This window comes from Papio anubis, chromosome 7 (assembly GCF_008728515.1).
Source record: "Papio anubis isolate 15944 chromosome 7, Panubis1.0, whole genome shotgun sequence".
NCBI classification, from domain to species: Eukaryota; Metazoa; Chordata; class Mammalia; order Primates; family Cercopithecidae; genus Papio; species Papio anubis.
The window spans coordinates 31,565,107-31,591,074 of record NC_044982.1 but is presented as its reverse complement, the minus strand read 5'-3'; the positions used below and the strand labels follow the sequence as shown (position 1 = coordinate 31,591,074).

At 42.4% G+C, this 25,968-nt stretch overlaps 1 protein-coding gene across 4 annotated transcripts in view; it reads right to left on the bottom strand.

Moving 5' to 3' along the window:
• The window catches only part of NEK9 (NIMA related kinase 9), a 44,815-nt gene that overhangs the window by 3,478 nt on the left and 15,369 nt on the right, over positions 1-25,968 (bottom strand). For 2 of the 4 annotated variants that reach the window (XM_009211975.1, XM_009211977.4), the window contains 13 exons: positions 24,559-24,609; positions 23,943-24,135; positions 21,661-21,805; positions 20,788-21,024; positions 20,277-20,323; positions 17,884-18,039; positions 16,042-16,150; positions 15,378-15,539; positions 11,484-11,654; positions 9,757-9,816; positions 5,953-6,161; positions 2,857-3,018; positions 1,396-1,608 (listed from right to left, as the gene is read on the bottom strand). In XM_009211975.1, coding sequence (XP_009210239.1) covers positions 1,396-1,608; positions 2,857-3,018; positions 5,953-6,161; positions 9,757-9,816; positions 11,484-11,654; positions 15,378-15,539; positions 16,042-16,150; positions 17,884-18,039; positions 20,277-20,323; positions 20,788-21,024; positions 21,661-21,805; positions 23,943-24,135; positions 24,559-24,609 — 1,915 coding nt within the window. The remainder of the gene's footprint in view (positions 1-1,395; positions 1,609-2,856; positions 3,019-5,952; positions 6,162-9,756; positions 9,817-11,483; positions 11,655-15,377; positions 15,540-16,041; positions 16,151-17,883; positions 18,040-20,276; positions 20,324-20,787; positions 21,025-21,660; positions 21,806-23,942; positions 24,136-24,558; positions 24,610-25,968) is intronic. The other 2 variants (XM_009211976.1, XM_003902065.2) reach the window with 2 other exon arrangements.

Here is a 25,968-nt window from a genome sequence, read left to right as displayed (position 1 = left end):
AAACAAGTTAGACAACACCCTGAGAAAACAAGACAAATCTAGAATGTGGGACATTCTGTTGAACAACTGGCCTGGTTTCTTCAACAAGTCAATATCATAAAAGTATTTTTTTTAAAAAGATGAAGCAGAGCATGGTGGATCATGCCTGTAGTTCCAGCTACTTGGGGGGCTGAGGTGGGAGAATCACTTGAGCCTGGGAAGTCAAGGCTGCAGTGAGCCATGTTTGTGCCACTGCACTCCAGCCTTGGTGACAAAGCAAGACCCTGTCTCAAAATAAATACATAAATAAGGCCGGGCGCAGTGGCTCACACCGGTAATCCTAGCACTTTGGGAGGCCGAGGCGGGTGGATCACAAGGTTCGACACCAGCCTGGCCAATATGGTGAAACCCCATCTCTACTAAAAATACAAAAATTAGCCACGTGTGGTGGTGCGCGCCTACAGTCCCAGCTAGTTGGGATGCTGAGGCAGAAGAATCGCTTGAACCGGGAGGTGGAGGTTGCAGTAAGCTGAGATCATGCCACTGCACTCCAGCCTGGGTGACAGAGTGAGACTGTCTCAAAAAAAATTAATAAAAAAAATAAAAATAAATAAATAATTTTTAAAAGGTGATGGTGGTGGAGGGAACTGATGAAAAGAAATAAGAGACATAACCAAATATAATGTGGGGTTCTTGACTGGATTCTAGTCTGATAGAAAATGGTTATAAAGGACATTTTTGTGGGGAAAACTGGGAAAATTGGGGTATCAGCTGGATACCAGATGAGAATTGAGAATACTAGTATTAATTTTTTTAGGTGTGGTTATAATATTGTGGTTGTTCAGGAGAATGTACTTTCAGAGGTATGTAATTAAGTTTTGTAAAAGAAAAAACACTAAGAAAAAGCAATGCAAGTGATGAAAATGATTCAATCTAGGTGCCTGAACAAGGTCCAAGGCTTCTGGGATTATAATCATAAAAGTGATATCATTAAAAAGTAAGGATCGGCTGGGCATGGTGGCTCATGCCTGTAATCCCAGCACTTTGGGAGGCTGAGGCAGGTGGACCACGAGGTCAAGAAAGCGAGACCATCCTGGCTAACATGGTGAAACCCCGTCTCTACTAAAAATACAAAAACTAGCCGGGCGTGGTGGCGCGCACCTGTAGTCCCAGCTGCTTGGGAAGTTGAGGCAGGAGAATTGCTTGAATCCGGGAGGTGGAAGCTGCAGTAAGCCGAGATTGCGCCACTGCACTCTGGCCTGGCAATAGAGCAAGACTCCATCTCAAAAAAAAAAAAAAAAAAAAAAAAAAAGTAAGGACCTGCAAAGGAACAAGTCTATTTCAGTACTTCGTGTTTTGATTCTGTGATTCTTCAAAACAGGCTTAGAAATTGGATTATTCTTTTAATGCTCTCACCTGCTGCCCTCCTTCTAATTTCTTGTTTAACTTCTGCAGTTGGGTAAAAATCTGGAGGTTTTCTTGTTGTAGCTTCTGTTGTTCAGCCAGACACTTTAACACCAGACCCTGCAATCTCTCAACCTCCACCTGCAGAGAGCTGCACGCACAGGCAGGAGGAGTCAGTGGTGTTCCCTTCCCAGCACAGGTTACTGCAGGATTCAGCCGAGGTGACTAGAGAGACAAGAAGGAGATTGCAGGAGGTTCTGCCCAGGTGTCAGCTCCTCAATCCAAACTTCCTCTAAGTGCAATCAGATTTTACTTTTAAATTAACAAGATAAATCATATATACACATGAATACATGTAAGAGAAACAGAAATGCTAGCATTATAACAGCAATGGGCACTGACATAACAGGGAAAGCAAACTCTCTGCCTCAGTCCCCATTAGGCCAAGCTGGGAGACCAATCATCTATTTTGGAAGACTTTGTGAAAAATTTTAAAGTGCATTGGTATCTTCTCGTTTAAAATGCTGAAGTAGGGCAAAGCATGATTTGGTTTGGAACAAGTCTTTCAGATCACTGTGAGACCCAAAGTGTCAATATTCATGAAATGCAGTGAATCACACTTTAGAAAAAATTTGAGAGGTGGTCAGTAAACAGGACCACCAACACAATTTAAGAAGGTGAACTGACAGAGAAATTAAAACATTCACCTTGAAGTTTCAAAGGTATGATTACCTCTTCTGGGAAGCTTTCTGATGATCCTAGTCTGGATTTTTCTCTTTTCTACTGTACTTTGTTTATAGGAGGGTTCAGCAAATAGCCCATGGGCCAATTCTGGCCTACTGCCTGTTTTTGTAAACACAATTTTATTGGAACACAAGGATGCCCATTCATTATGTATTACTTGAGGCTGCTTTTTGTGCTATAATGTCAGAGTCGAGTGGTTGCAAAAGAGGCTGTACACATTTCAGTCTAAAATGGTCTCAAATAATTACTATGTGGCCTTTAATAGGAAAAGTCTAAAATAATTATGCAGCCTTTTATAGAAAAAGTTTCATGACCTTGGCTTATAGTTTTATTGAGGTATTTACCACAATGTCATTTTTACCAAGGTTAGGTGTACATGTGTTGCTTCCTCACTAGACTACCATTATTACTTCTTTTTTATATTTAGAGCCTCTAAATTACCCTGCCAGTGTCATGAAAAACTGAATTTGAATTTTGGTATTTCTGAGGCAGAGGGAAAAGACAATCCTTTTAGAAAGGTGTTAGCCTTTCAGAAATGTGGAAGGGTAAATACCTTTCTGAGGCAACTGAGTTTAGTCTTGGGTTGAGGCTTTAAGTACTGCTGAAGAGACAGTATAAGTTGATGCAGGGCAACTGGAACCCAAAAGCTAGAGCGAGGCCAGAAGAACTGGGCAGAGCTTGCAGTGACTGTTTACCTAGTTGTGATTCAAAGGCAAAAAGTTCAGTTACCCAGGCTCCTACTTGGGGCTTGTGTTCCAAAGGAGCTTCAGAGGCCACTTTGAGTCCTTGCAGCTCTTCATAGGGCAGAGTATCTTTCTCAGATTCTGAAAACGCTGCACTGAGAGGAGATGGGCTGTCAGGCATGGGGATAAATTCTGCATTTTCCAGCTCCTATGTATATGAGAAAGAATCTCATTAGTCTGTTTGCAGTATTTGCTTCCTCCCAAATTCCCTTCTCCTTTTTGCTATAATTTTCCCTCTGTCATGACATCAGCACCCTCTAGTGGGCAAGACAGTTGTGGTTAGCAACATATCACAGCCTACCTGTGAGCAAACTGCCACCCCTTCATCAGAGGAGGAACAGTGATGCAAAGGCAAACTCAAAGAACACAGGCTGGAGTGTCTGGTATGTCACTCCAACACACTTATTCTACACAGGCTATTCAGTGAGCTGGGAAGCTCCAAGGAAGTGGCAGTGAGGCTGGCTGCCACACTGCTGAAAGCTGAGGCTAAAGGTGCAGACAGAACAGCATGCTGCTTCCTCTGTTCACCCTCCTCAAATCACTAGCAAGTTTAGTCTTATTAGACAGGGAGCTTTAAATCTACAGATTTTTTTTTGAAACAGCGTCTTGCTCTGTTGCCCAGGCTGGAGAGCAGTGGCACAACCATGACTCACTGTAGTCTTGACCTCTGGGACTCAAACGATCCTTCCACATTAGCCTCCTGAGTAACTAGGACCACAGGCATGTGCCACCATGCCTGGCTAATTATTATTATTTTTTTGAGACAGAATCTCACTCTGTCACCAGGCTGGAGTGCAGTGGCACCATCTTGGCTCACTGCAAACTTCACCTCCCGGATTCAAGTGGTCCTCCTACCTCAGTCTCCCAAGTAGCTGGGATTACAAGTGTGTACCACCACACCTGGCTAATTTTTTGTATTTTTAGTAGAGACAGTTTCACCATGTTGGCCAGGCTGGTCTTGAACTCCTGACGTCAAGTGATCTGCCCACCTTGGCCTCCCAAAGTGCTGGGATTTCAGGCGTGAGCCACCTTGCCCAGCCTTATTTATATATATCTATTTATTTTTTAAGATGGAGTCTCACTCTGTCCCCCAGGCTGGACTGCAGTGGTGCGATCTCAGCTCACTGCAACCTTTGCCTCCTGGGCTCAAGTGATTCTCCTGGCTCAGCCTCCCAGGTAGCTGGGATTACAGGTGCGTGCCACCACACCCAGATTTTTTTTTTTTTTTTTTTTGAGACAGAGTCTTGCTCTGTCACCAGGCCAGAGTGCAGTGGCGTGATCTCGGCTCACTACAACTTCCACCTCCCGGGTTCCAGCGATTCTCCTGCCTCAGCCTCCTGAGCAGCTGGGACTACAGGTGTGCGTCACCACGCGTGGCTAATTTTTGTATTTTTAGTAGAGATGGCGTTTCACCATGTTGGCCAGGATGGTCTTGATCTCTTGTCCTTGTGATCTGCCCGCCTCGGCCTCCCAAAGTGCTGGGAGTACAGGCATGAGCCACCTTGCCCAGCTAATTTTTGTATTTTTAGTAGAGATGGGGTTTCACCATGATTGGCCAGGCTGTTCTCAAACTCCTGACCTCAGGTGATCCTCCCGCCTTGGCCTCCCAAAAAGCTGGGATTACAGGCGTGAGCCACCATGCCTGGCCCCGGCCTTATTTCTTTTTTAATTTTTATAGAGATGGGATCTCCCTATGATGTCTAGGCTGGTCTCAAACTCCTGGGCTCAAGCAATCCTCCTGCCTTGGCCTCCCAAAGTGCTGGAATTACAGGTAGGAGCTATCATACCCGGTCTTTTTTTTTTTTGGTAAGAAATTTAAAATTTCACAAACCATAAATATTCACTGTAGAAAATGAGAAAATACAAATGGGCAAAGGAAACTAATAAAATTCACCAGCAATTCTATCACTCACAGACAACCACTTTAAAAACTGTCAATACATAGTCTTGTCGACATTTCTATTACATATTTCCTAAAAGAATGAGATCATACAGATATTTCATCCTCTTCTGCATAGCCATATGTTGTGACTAACTTTCCATGAAAAGAAATATACTTCGACATTTTTACTTTCTTTTTTTTTTTTTGAACAGGGTTTTGCTTTGTCGTGCAGGCTGAATTGCAGTGGTGCAATCATGGCACAGCTTGGCTCACTTCAGCCTTGACTTCTCAGGTTCAAGTGGTCATCCTGCTTCAGCCTCCTGAGTAGCTGGGACTATAGGTGCACACTACCACACCCGGCTAATTTTTAAAATTTTTTGTACAGACATGGTCTTGCTGTGTTGCCCAAGCTGGTCTTGAGCTCCTAGGTTCAAATGATCCTCCTGCCTCAGCCTCCCAAAGTGCTGGAATTATAGGCATGAGGCACTGTGCCCAATCCAACATTTTTACTTTCTGTATCTCAACTTTCATCAACCATTTTCCTATTGTAAGGCATTCCAATTGCTCCAATATTCCATTTCTATAAATGACAGCATAAAATCTGTAAGCTTAATCTTTATATACATGTACTACAAAAACTGCCATCAAGGTAGGTTATAGTAACTTATAATACATTCACTTAAGTAACAAGGGTATGAGAACATTTTTATCTCTTTTTGGAAAGAAAAAAGGATTAGTGATTAGGCAGTTTCTTTCCAGGTAGAAATCAGAAGGCTGAGCCGGGCGCGGTGGCTCAAGCCTGTAATCCCAGCACTTTGGGAGGCTGAGACAGGCGGATCACAAGGTCAAGAGATCGAGACCATCCTGGCTAACACAGTGAAACCCTGTCTCTACTAAAAAATACAAAAAAAAATTAGCCGGGCGCGGTGGTGGGCGCCTGTAGTCCCAGCTACTTGGGAGGCTGAGGCAGGAGAATGGCGTAAACCCAGGAGGCAGAGCTTGCAGTGAGCTGAGATCTGGCCACTGTACTCCAGCCTGGGCGTCTCAAAAAAAAAAAAAAAAAAAAGAAATCAGAAGGCTGGATTCAGGATGCATAACAGTTTATTAGGTACTTGGAAAACTGAGAGACCCTGACAGCTCTTTCTAGTTCCTGCAAAGGGTCAGATATTTTATCCAAGTTACTTCTTCCAAAGGAATTACCTTTCGAAGCCAGCCAGGACAGGAGCTGCTGGCCCCATTACTGTTCCCCATGGCCTCTGTGGGACTGATTAAACCTTCCATTCCTCGGTCTGCTTCCATTGTTCCTCGGAAGCCTCCACTTGGGTCAAGAGTTTCAGATTCCTGCTGACTGTCCTCTTCTTCACCACTGCCGCCCCCGCCGCCTCCTCCCGGGCTAGAGCTCTGAAACACTGACAGATACACAGCACAGAAATAGACAGCTTTGCTATGCAGCAAGACAGATTTACCATCTGACAACCCCACTTACCCTGGAAAGGTGCCTAAAGCTGCATGAAGTGCAATGGCAACAGTGCAAGTCAAGTATTAGGGATGAAATTTTTGGTTTTCATACAAACTATGTTTTGTAATTTTGTATAGTTGTATTTGTGTAGCAGGATGCTCATAATAATAATTCCATTTACCAACTTTGTCTTATATCCATAGCAGGTTATCAATATTCTAAAAGCATTACCAAACAATTCCCCCAACCACAGCCCACCAAATCTAGCACCCATGCTTACTCTGCTTCTTTAAGAGATACATTCAGATTCCAGCATCCTCCATAGACATTTATCTTATATAAAAAGGTCTTTAACATTTGAGTCAAACTCCTCTTAAAGTTGTCAGATAAACTTACCATTAACTCCCTGTCCAGGGAAAATCTGAATGTTGAATTCTTCAACTTTTTTTTTTTTTTTGAGACCGAGTCTAGCTTCTGTTGCTCAGGCTGGAGTGCAATGGCCTGATCTTGGCTCATTGCAACCTCTGCCTCCCAGGTTCAAGCAATTCTCCTGTCTCAGCCTCCTGAGTAGCTGGGATTATAGCCACGTACCACCGTGCCCAGCTAATTTTTGTATTTTTAGTAGAGGCAGGGTTTCACTATGTTGGCCAGGGTGGTCTCAAACTCCTGACCTCAGGTGATCCACCTGCCTTGGCCTCCCAAAGTGCTGGGATTACAGGCGTTAGCCACTGCGCCCGGCCAATTCTTCAAAATTTAAAGTGAACATTACATTCTCTGATGACTATCTGTATGAATTTTTGTAATATAATGGCTGGTTCTTTCATATCATACAGCATATTCCAAGCAACCTTAATGAAGACTAGCTGATGTGTGGTCAGGAAATGAAAGTGAATTTTAATATGGGCCACAGAAAAATATAATTAAGAAGATTAATTTGTCAAAGTTAAAAAAATTGCCTGGTATTTTCTTTTTTTCTCTTACTCCTCAGAGATCCTTATTCTGATGCCTGGTATTTTCTGAGGCTAAATGTAAGGAAGGGTTAATTATCACCTGCTATGCTGGCCTGGGGACTAACTGGGTCATGCTGAGATCCTACGGAAGCAGCAGAACCATAGTTACCAAAGTGAGTTCTGAAGCTTACTTTTTTGTTTTAAATGGCTTTTTAAGATTATGCTGCATTTTAGATATACCTAAGACTATTTTAACATACATGTAAATTTTCATGCCTAACAATAAACATAGGTCTATCTGCTACTAGAACTAGAACTGCACTATCCAATATGAGTTACTAGCCATATGTGCCTGCTTAGACTTAAAGAGAATTAAAAATTCAGTTCCTCAGTCACAAGAGCTACTCTCTTGAGAGATCAATAGCCACAGAAGGCTGGTAGCTACTATACTGAACAGCACAGATATGGAACATTTCCACCATTGCAAAAAGATCTACTGGACACTGCTGAACTAGAGCATTACCTATATCACTGTATTTGCCTTGTGAATTCCTTCCTTCTCTGGCCTCCCACCCAGATGAAACCGCTCTGTTTTATATTTATCATTTCTTCTTAAAAACTTTATCGCCTTTATGCATCCTTAAATAATACATTACTATTTATTTTACTTTTATTTATTTATTTTTTTAAGATGGAGTCTCGCTCTTTTGCCAGGCTGACATACAGTGGCACAATCGTGGCTCACTGCAACCCCCGCCTCCCAGGTTCAAGCAATTCCCCTGCCTCAGCCTCCCGAGTAGCTGGGAATACAGGTGTGCACCACCATGCCCGGCTAATTTTTTTTTGTATTTTAGTAGAGACAGGGTTTCACCATGTTGGCCAAGATAGTCTCAATCTCCTGACCTTGTGATCTGCTTGCCTTGGCCTCCCGAAGTGCTGGTATTACAGGCGTGAGCCACCACGCCCAGCCTATTTTACTTGTTTCTAAACTTTATAAAAAGGCCATGTAGTCTGCTGCAACTTGCTTTTTACATTTCACATTATGGAAATATTTGGAGATGTTCACTTTCACTCCAATGGATGGTTATAATGCATTTAATCAACAAATAGTTACTGAGCATTTACCATTTGCCAGGCACTGTTCTAGGCAAGTAGATAAAATTGATAAATAAAAAAGACAAAAATCCCTGCTCTTCCTCGAGTCCACATCTTCCCACCAATGGACGTTTGCTTTTAATTTTATGTTTTTCCTTTAAATACTGTTCTAGCAAAACAAAGTTGTAGTCGAACTGCTGTGCTTAGCAAAAGATCTTTAGTCAGTTTTGACAGATATTAATATACGTAAACAGAGATGCCAAGCAATGGGCTACTTAAATAAACTATATATAATATGGTATTATAAGTCGGTGTATATGTGTAAACTGAAGTTCAACAAGTCTAGATCATGTTTTCAGCTGTTTTGTTTTTGGAGGTTTAATCTGTTTGACCGATTGTTTATGTATTTATTCATTCATTTGAGACAGGGTCTCGCTATGTTGCCCAGGCCCGGATTGCAGTGGCTATTCATAGGCATAATGATAGTGCACTGCAACCTTGAACTCCTGGCCTCAAGTAATCCTCCTGACTCAGCTTCCTGAGTACCTAGGATTAACGGCTGTGCCACTGTGCCCAGCTTTAATCTGCTTTTATTCTGGGTGTTTATGTGTTTTGATTCCAAACAATATCAGAATCTGGGCCGGGCATAGTGGCTCATGCCTGTAATCCCAGCACTTTGGGAGGCTGAGGTGGGGAGATCACTTGAGGCCAGGAGTTTGAGACCAGCCTGGCCAAAACAGTGAAACCCTATCCCTACTAAAAATACAAAAAATAGCTGAGTGTGGTGGTGCATGCCTATAATCCCAGCTACTTGGGAGGCTGAGGAAGGTGAACCACTTTAACCTGGGAGGCAGAGGATGCAGTGAGCCACTGCACTCTAGCCTGGACGACAGAGCAAGACTGTGCCTCAAAAAAAATAAATAAATAAAATAAATCAGAATCCTGGTTCTGAGACATCAAAGGCTACAGGGACTCTAGCAGGTAGAAAACCAAAAGGAAAATAGATTCAATTCCTGGCATGGTCCCCAATAATAAAGAACCATGAAGACAGCAGTCAAAGGAAATCTATCAGAGATCTTTGAGATGATTCTCCTAACCACACTGAAAGTTTAGCCGAGTTTTATTCTGAGTGCCTGTTTTGGTGAACTATTTCTTAAGACTGGAATACTCCTGGGAATACCGTGGAAGTAGAGGACTCATTACCCCCTAGAATAGCAAGGAAAGGAATAATACATAAGTCATATTACAGTACTGGGCAAGCTACTTAATTAACTTCCATATACGTTGGAGGCAAAGATGATGTACTCTCTCTCTGACCACAATGTAAAAGTCATAACTTACTGCAAAACCAACCAAAATATGATCCTCTCTCTTAACCACTGTATTCTTCACTTCCCAAAGACATTTCCCATTTTCCTTTGGGTTTTTGAGTCTACATGGAATCTAACCAAAAGATTCACACTTCAGAAAACCACTGGTACCTGAAACATTGGTACTTACCAGTTCCAATGGATAAGCCACTGCTATTGGAACGGATGGTCTTAGAATTCAATACTTTCTCTGAGAAAAAATATTTGGTAGGTAAGCACTGTATACAGATATAGGCAAGAAAAATGAGAGAAGACTAGGATGGGAGATAATTGCTCTCCCTGACTTCAGACAACTTTAGACTTATAACTTACAGTTTTAGAAATTAGTATCATAAGCTAAGCACCACTTGCTATTCTAATTATATTCACCATCTACATTAGTAACTGTCTGCCTTGGCTGGTCACTGGTATCACCTGGGAAGTTTTAGAAAGTAACCATGTGTTTGAGACCAGCCTAGGCAACATGGCAAAACCCAATCTCTAAAAAAACCACAAAACTTAGCCAGGTGTGGTGGCACTGGCTGTAGTCCCAGTTACTTGGGAGGCTCAGGTGAGAGATCAGTTGAGCCTGGGAGAGGAAAACTGCAGTGAGCTGTGTTTGTGCCACTGCAGTCTACTCTGGGTAATGGAGTGAGACTCTGTCTCAAAATTAAAAAAAAAGAAGTAACACTGCATAGGTCTATAGGTTCCACCCCAGAGATTCTGATTTAATTGGTCAGGGATAGGGTCTGGACAATGGTATTCTTAAAAGTTTCTTGGCCGGGTTCAGTGGCTCATGCCTGTAATCTCAGCACTTTGGGAGGCCGAGGTGGGCGGATCATGAGGTCGGGAGTTCGAGACCAGCCTGGCTAATATGGTGAAACCCCATCTCTACTAAAAAATCCAAAAATTAGCCAGGTGTGGTGATACACTCCTGTAGTCCCAGCTACTAGGGAGGCTGAGGCAGGAGAATCGCTTGAACCTGGGAGGTTGTAGTGCGCTGAGATCACACCACTGCGCTCCAGCCTGGGTGACACAGCGAGACTCCATCTCAAAAAAAAAAAAAAAAAAAAGGCGCTTCTCAAGGATTCTAATGTATGTGCTGCTAAGGCTGCAAACCACTGATCTAAAAGTAGACTTATAAACTCTTACACAAGCATTTATAAAGTAGTTCATAACAAAGTAATGTTTATGCAGAAAGCACTTATAATTTAAAGTTTCTTTTAAAGGATGTACTGAATGTTTCTCATGAAAGCATAAGCACAGACAACAAATTAATTGGTGGATGACTGGAAGTAACAAATTCTAGGGCCGGGCATGGTGGCTCATGCCTGTAATCCCAGCACTTTGGGAGGCCGAGGCAGGTGGATCACCTGAGGTCAGGAGCTCTAGACCAGCCTGGCCAACGTGGTGGAACCCCGTCTCTACTAAAAATACAAAAATTAGTCGGGTGTAGTGGTGGGTGCCTATAGTCCCAGCTACTTGGGAGGCTGAGGCAAGAGAATTCGCTTGAACCCAGGAGGTGGAGGTTGCAGTGAGCCAAGATCACACACCATGGCACTCCAGCCTGGGCGAAAAGAGTGAAACTCCATCTCAAAAAAAAAGACAAAAAAAAAAAAAAAAAAAAAATCAATTCTAAGCAGGGAGGCAGAGCCCAAAGTTATATTAAAAAATAATCAAGAGATGGCAGATAGCAAAATTCCAGGAAATGACAATGTTCTGTTCCCACCACTAGGCATGGCATCCTTGACCATTACAAGACTTACAGAATGGCTTCTTCAGGACATTTCTGTTTCCAAGAATGTGACCAATAGTAGCTCAGACGTGGGTCTATCCTCTGTCAAAGCCATCCCAACCCCAGACATATGAAACTCTTACCAACAATGAGAATGGTATGCCAGCCACGGCAAGATAGGTCCGGGACATGATGCAGAGATCCAAAAATAGGCCGAGGCCATGAGGTACAGATATCAGAGCCATGTGGTCTCTCTGTGGGGGTCATTGCCAGGCGGCCATTACCACCATTGCCCCAGGCAAAAATGTGATTATCTAGGAAAAAAGTTAAACAGCAGACCATTTAACAGAACACTGGCTTCCCAACTCTCTGGGTTCTCCATCTTTATATCCTAGAGCTAGAAAGACTTCCCACTATGTACTAAACAAGGGAAAGCTGTTTATTCTCCTATATAAAGCCTAAACTCTTCCTGATTCCACTCGGGTAAAAATGCCCACTCTTCCTATGTACTGCCATTCATTCATTCATTCATCCATTCATTCACCTTTTTCTTCAACAACTTTTTATTGGTCATTCATTCAAAAACTGACTGAACATCTACTTCATGACAAGTACTGCATGGGGTGATGAAGCAGTGAAAAAAACCAAGTCCTTGCGCTGTGGAACTGACATTCTAGTAGGGGAGACTGATAATACATAAATAAACACCTAATATTTAAGGTAGTGATAAATGCTATGAAGATAAATGGTGGAGAAAAATAAGTGGAAACAAAGAGTAACAGTTGGGTGGGATATCATTATTTTAGATAGGGTAGGTCAGAGGAGTTCTGACACTTGAACAGAGATCTACTGGAGTGAGGAAGAGTTTCCAGGCAGAGGGAACAGCAACAGCAAAAGTAATGTCAGTAGCACAAACAAGGAACAAGGAGACCCCTACAGTTGGAACAAAGTAAAGGAAGGGACGGTGATAGCAGAAGGTGTCAGGAGGTGGCTGGGGTCCTGCTCACATAGGGCCAGTCAGGCCACTGTGATGACTCTGGTCTACTGACTGATAGAGGAAACCACTGGAGGTTTTGAGCAGTAGGTATTTAAGAGAATCCCTCCATCTACTGAGGAGAACTGATGGCAGGGGAGCAAGGATGAAAGCAGGGAGACCAGTTGTAGTGGAGATGGTGAGAAGTGGTTGGATTTATTCTAAGATAACCAATATGGATGGGATGTGGAGTGTAGGATGAAGCTGCCATTTATTGAGACAGGAAGGCTGCAGGAGGTACAGGTCTGGGCAGAAAATCAGAAGTTTGATTTTGAGTATACTAAGTTTGTCTGAGATGCCTATAACTTCTTATCCAAATCAGGCTTTTTTTTTTTTTTTAAATGAAACAGGGTTGCTATTAATCATTAAGCCATGACAACAGGCATGAAGGCATGAATCAGGATTGGTCTAAGATAAGTGGGCTATATGGCCCACCCTATATTTCGACATCAAGTTGAGGAGCTGTTGAATAAATGAGTCTCAAGGTCAAGGCTGGTGATATAAAGCAGTGTATAGGGGGAATGTAAGGGAACAAGCTCACTTTGGAGAGACAAGTGAGCCTTGGGGCACTCCAGGACTTAGAAGAGTAGGCTGCTGCTATTACAGCACCTAACACCTGCCTGTGCTCGTCCCCTACTCTACTAGACTGTGAGCTCCTTGAAAGCAGGGGTTTTCTGAGACTCATTTCTATATTCCTAGAGCCTAAAAGAGGACCTGGACATGAATAAGGCCATCAAGTACAGTTCAGAGGAGTATAGGAACATCAAGAGGTAATATGCCCAGCCACAGAATCCAAATTTACATTCCTCATTCTGAAGTTAAAGTCATGAACTACACAGATCTATTCAAGAAACATGAGCTTTCTGAAGCCCTGTCAGAAAGTGCTATAGCATTTGCTGCACTAAATTTATCTTCAGTGACATCCTGATTCTGTCCTGTGTGACATTTCCATTTATCCAAGTCTGACCTAAACAGTTTGCTCCTTAAAGTCCCTTATTTTGGGACAAGCAGAGAGAGTTAATGTGCTGTTCTGAATGCTGGTTTATTTAAATATGGTAACAGATCACTTAATTGACAATATCCCTGAGACCCCTCATGAGTACAGAACAGGCATGGACCAAAAGAAAACAAGGATATCTCAGAGCAAAATCAACAACAAAAAAATTGATGAGTCAAAAGATAAGAAGATGAAATGTATTAGCTGGGCATGGTGGCACACGCCTGTAATTCCAGCTACTTGGGAGGCTGAGGCAGGAGAAGCACTTGAACCTGGGTGGTGGACGCTGCACTGAGCTGAGATCACACCACTGCACTCCAGCCTGGGCACAGAGCAAGACTCTGTCTCAAAAAAAGAAAATGAAATGTGAGTTGTTACCAGTCAAGTGAAAAAAGTGGCTACAAAAATTTAGAAGTTCAGATGATGACACAGGAAAAAGAAAAAAGAGGAAAAAAGTAAGCAAAGAAGGAAGGGAAAGTAGGATAGCAACAGTGGCAGTACAGAAGAGGAGTGACCAGGCGCAGAGGCTCACGCCTGTAATCCCAGCACTTTGGGAGGCCAAGAGGAGTGGATCATCTGAGGTCAGGAGTTTGAGACCAGTCTGCCTAACATGGCAAAACCCCATCTCTACTAAAAATACAAAAATTAGCCAGGCATGGTGGCAAGTGCCTATAATCCCAGCTACTCGGGAGGCTAAGGCAGGAGAATCGCTTGAACCTGGGAGGTGGTGATTGCAGTGAGCTGAGATCGTGCCACTGCACTCCAGCCTGGGTGACAAGAGTGAGACTGTGTCTCAAAAAAAAAAAAAAAAAAAAAAAAGGAGTAATGAACCAAACTATACTGCAGAAAAACAGTCATAGAGGACCAGGTGCAGAGGCTCACACCTGTAATCCCAGCACTCTGGCAGGCGAGGCGGGCAGATCACGAGGTCAGGAGTTCGAGACCAGCCTGGCCAACATGGCAAAACCCTGTCTGTACTAAAAATACAAAATACAAAAATTAGCTGGATGTGGTGGTTCACGCCTGTAATCCCAGGTACTCAGGAGGCTGAGGCATGAGATTTGCTTGGACCTGGGAGGTGGAGGTTGCAGTGAGCCAAGATCGTGCCATTGCACTCCAGCCTGGGCAACAGAGCAAGACTCCATCTCAAAAAAAAACAAAAACAAAAACAAAAAAAAGTCCAGGCACAATGGCTCACGCCTGTAATCTCAGCACTTTGGGAGGTCGAGGCAAGCAGATCACCTGAGCTCGGGAGTTCGAGACCTGCTGACCAACATAAAGAAACCCCATCTCTACTAAAAATACAAAAATTAGCCAGGCGTGGTGGTGCATGCCTATAATCCCAGCTACTCAGGAGGCTGAGGCACGAGAATCGCTTGAACCTGGGAGGCAGAGGCTGTGTGTGACGAGCTGAGATCGCACCATTGCACTCCAGCCTGGGCAACAAGAGTGAAACTCTGTCTCCAAAAAAAAAAAAAAAAAAAAAAAAAATCGTCTCAGAGAAAAGAGAAGAAAAATCAGTTAGACCAACTCAGAAATCTGAGAGACACATAATATAGAGGAAAGCAGCCCTTCGAACCTTAGCAGTCCCTATGGACATCACTGTAGTACAGTTGACCCCAGACAACAGAGAAAATATGCTGTTCTCTCCAGCTATCCAATCAATGTTTATTGAAACCAATCAGTAAGATACTGGGCAAGTTGTATAGAAGTACTTAATAATTCTTACAACATTTTACCAAAAAAGTGAAAGCTGAAATGAAAAAAGGAGGAATGTAGAACATTAACCTATCATTATCTAGATTTCTGGCCTTTAAAAACAATCACTATGTTGAATACATAAAAAGTTAATAAAGCTTAATATATATAACCGGCCACCAATTTAATACAAATAAAAAAGTATATCCATAATGCAGCTATACAAATAACCAGTCCACTTCTTTCCCAGCCAAGAACTGAAACACAGCCAAGAATCCAGAAAGCTTGAAATGATATGTACAGACTCACCATCAGTGGCAGCAATGGTAAACTCATCACCGCAGGAGACCCTGATCACTTGCTTCCCACCTAGAGGTCCCCCCAACAGATTGATTCCCAGACGCTTCTTGTAGTTTCCAACGCCCAGCTGCCCACACTTGTTGCAGCCAAAGGTCAGCAGCCGGCCTCGCTCTGAGAGAGAAGCAAAAAGAAACAACAAAGCACAAATGAGTCCTGGAACCCAGAGAAGATGCAGCCAAGTAGACTTCCATGAACTAGCTTCTGGTTGTTAGAATATACAAATACAAAACTAGCCACATGATCCTGGACCTAGAGCAGCTACAGTATCTAGGCACTATAACCAATTAGATCCAGTCAGCGACTCGATATTGTATTCTCTCCAGTATTGTACTTTTAGTGAGAAAAATGAGTATTACCTTAGAATACTTATAAAAGGTGCTAATCAGAGACAACAGATGTCTGGAATCATAGGTGCGGTGGTCTCATAAAAGGATGTATTTATTATGCATTTATAATAATTATCAAGAAAAATATGTACCTGAATACATTAATGAGATAATACTAGATGTTCAGGGGAAATCAGGATGATGTACAAATGAAGAAAACCTAATACTTGATTGAATAAAAGAGGCTGAGTTACTAAGGCATGTGATACAGTTGTAAATCAACTTACCATCAATAGCAGCTGTATGAGTCTTGCCTGGGGCAATGGTACGGATCTTATAAAAGGACAACTGTTTGGCCAAGGTAAAGGACGTTGTGTAGGGAACTTCATGGTATGCCTGAACCAAAATAAAACACAAAGCAGATACATGAGGTAAGAAAATCGAGGGAAAATCAGGTTGAGAATGGAAAAAAGTCCTGGTGACCAAAAGGCCTTTCAAGTGAGATATATTTTACTAAGAAGAGGGTGCCAGGTAGTTTTCCATCTCCAACAGAAAACAAGAAGAAATAAGCTCAATATGTAATCAGAGAATACAGCACGTGAGGCAGAACTTTCTGACAACCAAAGTTTTAGATTCTGACTTAGGGTTTATAAAACATGAACTTTCTATCCCAGAAGGTATTTACATAAGGAGAGAATCATTGACACTTACCTTGGTTATACACTCTGCATATCTAACAAGGGCAGGGCAAAGAATTAAAGTCCTGAGGACTGTCTCCAGCCCATAAAGGAATCAGTTTACTGTGATCTAATTTCATCTATAGGGTAGTGTTTCTCAACTTAATTAAAACTCTTTGAATTAGTATTAAAAAAGAATCCTCTCATTGAAGTTGAAAATTTCACAACAAATCCACTGCTATAATGAAAACATAAATCAAGTAATAGTAATTCTGACTATTTCTTTATTTTTGTTTGTTTTGTTTTGTTTTGAGACGGAGTCTTGCTTCGTCGCCCAGGCTGGAGTGCAGTGGCACGGTCTCGGCTCACTGCAAGCTCTGCCTCCAAGGTTCACGCCATTCTCCTGCCTCAGCTTCCTGAGTAGCTGGGACTACAGGCGCCTGCCGCCACGCCCGGCTGTTTTGTTTTTGTATTTTTAGTAGAGACGGGGCTTCACTGTATTAGCCAAGATGGTCTTGATCTCCTGACCTCATGATCCGCCCGCCTCGGCCTCCCAAAGTGCCAGGATTACAGATGTGAGCCACTGCGCCCAACAACTGAATATTTCTTTTCAAACTACAAAGACACTCTCTCCAGCCTTGCCCTGAATTTGTACTCTCCTAATTGAAAATCACTACTTTAGAGATTGCTAAAAAATTAATTCTTACCTTTTTCATTGAGTCAGAAAACTTCTGTCTCTTAATTTTATTCTTTGGAAAATGACAAAACTCATCATATTAACACAAAAAGGAAACTAAGACAATATCACTGGCCAATTTACTAACATTTTTGAAGACAGAATGGTAATTACATCAATAAGCCTAAACAGGATCAGTGATTTGGGAGAAATAAATCTAAAAAACTCCAATCAATCAATCAATCAATCAAAAAAACTCCAGGAAGGTGATGCATGGAAATGTCTTTTTTTTTCGTAACATTAATTTGCTTGTTCCTATTTCAATAAGGTAAAAGCTGAATTTCATAATTTTATTCTTTGTAATCAATTTATTTATTGAAGTACAACATACTGCAAAATATCACAGAGCTTGACACATTTTTCTATATACATATACTTGTAAAACCATTACAGATCAAGATATAGACCATTCCCATCACCCTAGGATCCCTTCCACCTCTTCTGTTAATACCCCTCCTTCCATAAGTAGCCAGTATAAGTTAATTTGATTTCTGCCAGTATAAGTTAATTTTTCCTGTTCTTAAATTTTACACAGATAGAGCTATATAGCATGTACTCTTTGTGGCTGGCTTCTTTTGCTGCACACAATGCCTATGAGACCATAACTTTATTCTTAAGTCAAATTCCATGGTCACTAACTAATAATAGCATCCCAAAGAAATTCCAACCTAGAGAAATTCTGATGATGTGGTTAGAACACCAATCAGGACACTCACTTCATGGTTGATAATTCCTGACATGCACTGATTCAGACCCAGCTTATTGAACTCATTGAGTCCACAAGCCAGCACTTTGCCTGACTGGGTCAACAGAAATGTCCCATCACAGCCACATTGAACTGCAACAATAATCAAGGCCTTGGGAACATCCACCTGCAAGAAAAAAATCAGAAAAAGAAATCCCAAATATATAATTCGTATTAGAAAAAAAGCTCTTAAATTCTTTCAAAAGAGACATGCTGCATTTAGCAGAATGATTACAGAAATGTGAGGACCGCTCTATTCTTTTCAGATTTGCCCAGTGTCTTAGAGGCTATTTTTTCTTTTCTTTTTTTGAGACAGAGTTTCCCTCTTTTGCCCAGACTGGAGTGAAGAAGCGCGATCTTGGCTCACTGCAATCTCTGCCTCCCAGGTTCAAGCGATTCTCCTGTCTCAGCCTCCGGAGTAGCTGAGATTACAGGTACACACCACCATGCCCGGCTAATTTTTGTATTTTTATTGGAGATGGAGTTTCACCATGTTGGCCAGGCTGGTCTCGAACTCCTGACCTCAGGTGATCTACCTATCTTGGCCTCCCAAAGTGCTGGGATTACAGGCATGAGCCATCACACCCGGCTGAAACTACTATTTTATTTTCTTGTTTTTTTTTTGAGGTGGAGTCTTGCTCTGTCGCCCAGGCTGGAGTACAGTGGTATGATCTTGGCACACTGCAACCTCTGCTTCCCAGGTTCAAAGCTATTCTCCTGCCTCAGCCTCTTGAGTAGCTGGGACTACAGGCATGTGCCACCATGCTTGGCTAATTTTTGTGTTTTTAGTAGAGACAGGGTTTCACCACATTGGCCAGGCTGGTCTCAAACTACTGACCTCAAGGGATTTGCCCGCCTCGGCCTCCCAAAGTGCTGGGATTACAGGCATGAGCCATTGTGCCCAGCCAAGGCTACTACGGTCAATGAAGAGCTCAAGTTTTACAATATCAGGGAAAAGGTGACAGTTCCAGGTCAACCAAACAAGACAGCCCCTCTCAGTTTGTTTTAGTAATAGTCCTACTTAGGGTGACTTGTCAAAAAGTTGAGAAAGAAGCTTCAATTCATTGCTGATTTTGTCTTGAGATGGAAGGCTGCTTGACAGTTACAGAAATTCAACAGCCCTAGAGGTCCCAATCTGATCATTTTATAGGAGAGGTGACAGAGTACTGAGGTAATATCTAGGATTTCCAAATGCTCATATATTTTTACAGCTAACTAGACAGGACTGGAGAATGGTGGGGTGATGCGTGTGTGGGTCCACAATGGATGTGTGTAAAACCTGAAACCTCAACCCTCAGTTTCTGCCACAGCCTTTCCAGGAGAAAAGGAACAGCTGGGAATCCCATTGAGGATGGTCCTTAGAAACGCAGAATAATTTAATTTTTAAAATGTAAATAAAAACTGATTTGTCTAAAAGTTCCCAAGGAAAAAAAAAAAAGCCAAAACACTGGTAAACAATAAATGGTATAGCTGATTTAGCCAACCCTCCAATGGGTAAGGCTGTGCCCTAGGGTAGGTGGGAGAGATGTGACTGTGCTTTCCCCCCAGCTGGTATCAGCCTCTGTGAGCCTCTCACAGGGCCAGCTCTGGCAAGGCTGAGAGTAATTAGATAATGCAACATGACTGCTAAACAAAAACAACTATTAATATTTCATCTGGTGGTCAATTGTAGAAATAGGAAAGGAAAATGACTGTGTTGGGTTAAGAGACAGTATATTGCTTTACTGTATCTTCTTGAATTTTCCAGTGTATTTGTAGCTATATGTGACTTTTCTGCTGTACACGCTGATTTTAGCTTTCATCCCTGAGTAAGATGTGACTTCACAATGTCCACAGTCGTTGTATCCACTTTCTCAATTTTCTTTTTTTTTTTTTTTTTTTTGAGACGGAGTCTCACTGTGTCTCCCAGGCTGGAGTGCAGTGGCGCAATCTTCGGCTCACTGCAAGCTCCGCCCCCCGGGTTCACGCCATTCTCCCGCCTCAGCCTCCCAAGTAGCTGGGACTACAGGCGTCCGCTACCGCGCCCAGCTAGTTTTTTGTATTTTTAGTAGAGACGGGGTTTCACCATGTTAGCCAGGATAGTCTCGATCTCCTGACCTTGTGATCCACCCGCCTCGGCCTCCCAAAGTGCTGGGATTACAGGCTTGAGCCACCGCGCCCGGCCACACTTTCTCAATTTTCTATGATTTGGTCAGATGACAAGACCACAGGGTGCTAAATCAGGAATCCTAGATTGTCGGTCTCCCACACAGGAAACATTTCATAAATAAACACCTTGATACAGTAGAGCCAAGGAAACAGGACATATTATTGGAGTCTGTGCGACTTAGATAGGTTTTAGAAAGAAGCTGCTTCTGATTTTACCTTTTGTGGTATATAATAATCCTCTTCTGAATCCAAACCCAGTCGTCCTGAAACACACATAAGAATGAAAATCATTATAATGAGGGCTTCCTTCCCAGTGAAGAGGTTCTGTAAGATTCTCTTTTGCCAGGCATGGTGGCTCATGCCTGTAATCCCAGCACTTTGGGAGGCCGAGGCGGGCAGATCACGAGGTCAGGAGTTCGAGACCAGCCTGGCCAACATGGCGAAACCCTGTCTCTACTAAAAGTACAAAAAATTAGCTAGGTGTGATGGTGTACGCCTGTAATCCCAGTTACTCAGGAGGCTGAGGCAGGAGAATCGCTTGAACTCAGGAGGTGGTGGTTGCAGTGAGCCCAGATCGTGCCATTGCACTCCAGCCTGGGTGACAGAGAGAAACTCTGTCTCGAGGAAAAAAAAAAAAAAATTAAAAAGATTTACGGAATCAACACTTCTCATTTAGGGGCTGCATGATGTGTTTAGATGCATACAACTTTGAAGTCAGGTTGTATACCTGCGAAGAAGTGGACAGAGACAAGGCTACCCCTACCATATTCGCCACAGCCCCAAGAATAGACTTCCTTGTTTCGTGTCAGAACCACCACATGATTATCTCCACAGGAGACCTGCTCCACTGGATTGCTGAGGAAGAAGTTCAGCTGCATGGGTTCTAGCACTTCAGGGCCAGCAACTTTGTCCACCCCCATGCAGCCATAATAATCTGATCCAAAGGCATAGAGCTGACCCTCATCTGCAAAAGAAAGGAAAACAGAATCCATCAAAGGACTGACTTATTCTATCTAATCAGAAAATTGGGCAGGGCTGGAATGAGGACTACCCCAGCAAATGATCTCACATGAAATAATTATATCCAAGAAATTAAAAGGACAGACTGTGCAAATCTAGAGTTCTATGTCAGAGAGTCATGTGTACTACTACCACTACTATATAAAACAATTTAAAAAGTGGTAGCATTATCACGTTAAAAGGACCTAAAATTTTAATAGGGCCATCTTTGTTATATAGATTAAAAAAAAAAAGAGTTCCAAGGAACCATAAAGTAAGTAATGACAAGACTAAAACTAAACTTAGGTCTTGATCCTAATTTTGTGTTGTCCATAGCCTGATGAGGTGGTAAGATTATTTCTCCTGCCAACCGGGACACACATTTTCTCCTGATCCCACCTCTTCTCTGTCTTCTCCTTGCTCACCACCACCTAATACTATAGCAAATTTGGCATGTTATTATTAATGAGTATATTTGCTCAAGGTCCTCTGGTTCTTTGTAGACTGTCTTTTGTTTTAAAATCCCAATTAAGATTGCACAGCATTAAGCAAAATACCCCCACATTAAATGCACTTAAGACACTTTCTGCTGATGGCTTACCAGTCACACAGACAGTGAAATCATCACCACATGAAACCTGATGGATAGCTTTGCCTTGCAACTTTTCCACATGCTTTGGCTGTCGATAGGAGGCTTTGTCTCCATGGCCCAGCTGACCATGGAGTTTAGTGCCTCCTTGCATGTTCTGTGAAATAAAGAGGTCTTATGACTTTTTTTTTTAATTACATTTTATTAAACTTAAAATTTTAAAGAGATGGGTTCTCGTTATGTTGCCCAAGCTGGCCTTGAACTCCTGGGCTCAAGTGATCCTCCTGCCTCGGCTTCCCAAAGTGCTGGGATTGTAGACATGAACCACCATGCCCGGCTGAGAGGTCTTATGAAGTTTTAATTTTTCATGCCAAAAGCTGATCTTTAATGTAACTTCATATGAAGAAAAACAGTAGGAAAAAAGAGCTAGAAGTTTAGGAATTAGAAAAAAATGGGCAAAGGGATTAAATATTTTAATAGCAAGTAGTATAAAGACCCTGCCAACAGGTAAAGAAAACTTAAAAAGTATCCAGATTAATATCCATTAATCTAATCTTTGTCCTTCAAGTCTAAGGTAAACAATATATTTAATTACAGGTGATGGTGAAAAAAATTCTTTATAATATAGTCTAATTTGGTTGCTTTCTACAGGAATATAGCTTCTTGAAAATCTGTACTAGAAGTTTCATAAATTTTGGTCACAGTTTCCCTGAAACATGGAAGAGTTATAAAGAATCTGGCTACATCAAAGAGGCTGCTATACAGCAATGAGACTAGTCCTTGATGACTTTTCAACTTTTTTTTTTTTTTTGAGACGGAGTTTCGCTCTTGTCACCCAGGCTGGAGTGCAGTGGCTCGATCTCAGCTCACTGCAAGCTCTGTCTCCAGGGTTCAAGCGATTCTCCTGCCTCAGCCTCCCAAGTAGCAGGGATTACAGGCACCTGCCACCACGCCCAGCTAATGTTTTGTATATTTAGTAGAGATGGAGTTTTGCCGTGTTGGCCAGGCTGGTCTCGAACTCCTGACCTCAGGTGATCCACCTGCCTCAGCCTCCCAAAGTGTTGGGATTACAGGCGTGAGCCACCACATCTGGCCTTTTCTACAGTTTTATAGAGAAAAATAATTCTATTAAATGAGTAAACTACAAGTCCTCATAATACATATACATATATATGTATATATTTTTTTTCAAACAAGCTCTTGCTCTGTCACCCAGGCTGGAGTGCAGTGGTGTGCTCTCCAGTGGTTCACTGCCATCTCCACCTCCCAGGCTCAAGTGATTCTCGTGCCTCAGCCTCCTGAGTAGCTGGAATCACAGGCATACGCCACTTTTGTATTCTCAGCTAACTTTTGTATTTTTAGTAGAGATGGGGTTTTGTCATGTTTGCCAGGCTGGTCTCAAACTCCTGGCTTCAAACAATCCACTCGCCTTGGCCTCCCAAAGTGCTGGGACTTCAGGTGTGAGCCACTGCTCCCAGCCAATAAATGTTTAAGATACTAATTTCTCTCCAACAGCCTGAAATGAGCCTGAGAAGGCATAGCAAGAGACAGGCGGAAAGCCAAGAGAACACACTATCACAGAAGGCAAGTGAAGACAAAGCTTCAAGGAGGGAGTGGTCAACTATGTCAAATGCTACCCAGAGTCAAGCTAAGTAAGGACTAAAAACCATCTGTTTTATTTTAGCAATTTATGGGTCATTTTTCAAGACTAATTTCAGTTGAGTGGCAGAGATGGAAGCTGCACTGTAGGTGAATGAGGAGAGAGTGAGAGATAAGGAAACAGACAGCAAACACAATTTGTTAAAGAATGGGAGAGGGGAGAATCTAGAGGGCAACAAAGAAATTCTACACAAAATATACCTAGCCATCTTCAATCACTGCTGTGGGCTTCAGGGGTTTCCTGACATGGTATAGTGCTTCCTTTGTTTACAAAGCTATTTCACAGATAATAGTTGCTCTGAACCTCATGGTAATATAACAGAGTAATTGAGTGACTTGTCTGAAATCATCCAGCTGTAAATGGGAAAGCCCAGTCTCCTGAGTCTTTCCATTTTCTCTCCCTCTCTAATTCATTCATTCAAAAACCATTTATAGGTGACCTAATATGTACCACCCCTGGGCGTACATCAGTGAACTAAACAGACAAAATTCCTGCTCTTATAATAGCTTCCATTCCATCACCCCAGGTTGCCACTCCTTTAGTATAGGTTCAGCTAATAAAATGCTTAAACATCGTGGGCCCAGTAAACTATTAGGCTTACAGCACTGTTCCAAAATGCTTAGCGTTCACTTACCACCCAAGTGTACAGTTCCTTCTCCACTGTGACCACAGCAAAGTGGGTATTCCCTGCACACACCTGCCGGGCACTACAGCCGCTCTTGATAACATCCAGTTTTTGGGGGGTGGATTTTCCACCACCCCAAACATAGACTTCACTGGTTCGTGATGTTACTACAGCAATGGGTGCTTCAGTCACAGTGCTTGACCTGCCAACAACCCCCAGAACAAAGGCACATTTAACATTAAAAACAATATCAAAGAAAAATGCTTCCAGTCTGTTCCCTGAGAAGAACTGCCAATTATGGTATGAGAAAGTATGTTCTTTCTCGACAACTTATTTCAATGTGCTCTATCACAGCAGACTTTGAAATTCCTGCCTCAGGGCTTCATCACAGCTTGGCCAGATCAGATTCCAGTCTGACCCATAACACCTACACTTTTCCACATTCATCATGGTAATGATGGCCACTTTAGTGTAAGGGTGAAATTATAGCTTTCTTCTTAGAAATGACTGTCTGAAATTTAAGCAGATGCTGGCTCCTGAAATTAAATAATGCCTATGCTCAAGAAAGACCCCCCCTGGTTGTAATTTAGGATATATAAGTTTTTAAGAGTCTCTTGAACATTACCTTGGTCTCTTTGTAGGTGCATTAAGCAGAGTGACTTTTTCCTCCATCTCTCTACCAAAAGAAAAGCAAAGATACATGAGTGAAATAATAGGATTTTATATTGCAGAGGTGTCTGTTTAATACATTTCACAGATTTAATCCTCTTATAAACTGTATGCATCCTACAACATCACAATACTTTTAGCAAAGTACCTCGATACAACTCAAAACAATTATATAGTCCTTTCATTAGATAATTCATTAAATACCCAAAGGCCAGCAGTTTGGGGCCATTTGCTTTCTACCTCTGAGAAGTGGTCCAGGGTGGAACAGAGAGCCTTGAGAACCTCTGATGTACATGTTTAGTATCTGATGGACACCTTCATCTAGTCTGCCCACTGACTCCCAAACTCAGGATCTCCAAATATGAGCTTGTTAGCTTTTCCCCAAATGAGCTTTTCTTTCCGACTCCTCTATTTCTGTAACGAGCTGCAACAGCCTTCCCCAGTTCTCCCAGACAACTGGGCTTAAAACCTCAGTCATCTCTGATTCATCTCTTTCCCTTTAATATTCAGGTTCTACAGATTCTACCTATATAGTACTTTTTGTACTCACCTCTTCCTTTCCAGTCTCACCACCTTAGTTCTGGGCAGCTCCACTTCCCACTTGTACTGTGATAATACCTCCTAATCAGCCTCACTTACTACAGTCTTAATCATTTTACTATACTAATTTAACGCAGATGCTAATATTGCTAAATAACTCTTCCTTAGATATGCCTCTCATCACATGAACTGCCCTCTCGCAAACATCCACTATCTCTCGACAGTGGATGTGATACCCACTCTATCTTTTGCACTACCTCTTGAATTAACCACAATCTTCTTGGCCTGGCATGCAAGATTTCCTACCTATTTTTCCAGACTTCCTTCCTTTTGTTTGCACCCCATGTTCTAGCCCAGGGCTGTCATCCTAACTAAATCAATTATAGCTGAGCTCCTGGAGTAGTGCTCAGGCATCAGTACTTTTTGAAAGCTCCTGATATTTTGCATCAAAAGTCCCAGGTCTAGAACCACTAATCTAGCCAAATAGAATTTTGTGTTTCCTGAGTATTTTCCACAACTTCCTGTGTCTATGTTTCTGCTCATGCTATATTCTCTGTCTGGAAAACTCTGTCTTATGTTTTCTTTTTTTTTTTTTTTTTGAGACGGAGTCTTTGCTCTGTAGCCCGGGCTGGAGTGCAGTGGCCGGATCTCAGCTCACTGCAAGCTCCGCCTCCCGGGTTTGTGCCATTCTCCCGCCTCAGCCTCCCGAGTAGCTGGGACTACAAGCGCCCGCCACCTCGCCCGGCTAGTTTTTTGTATTTTTAGTAGAGACGGGGTTTCACCGTGTTAGCCAGGATGGTCTCGATCTCCTGACCTCGTGATCCGC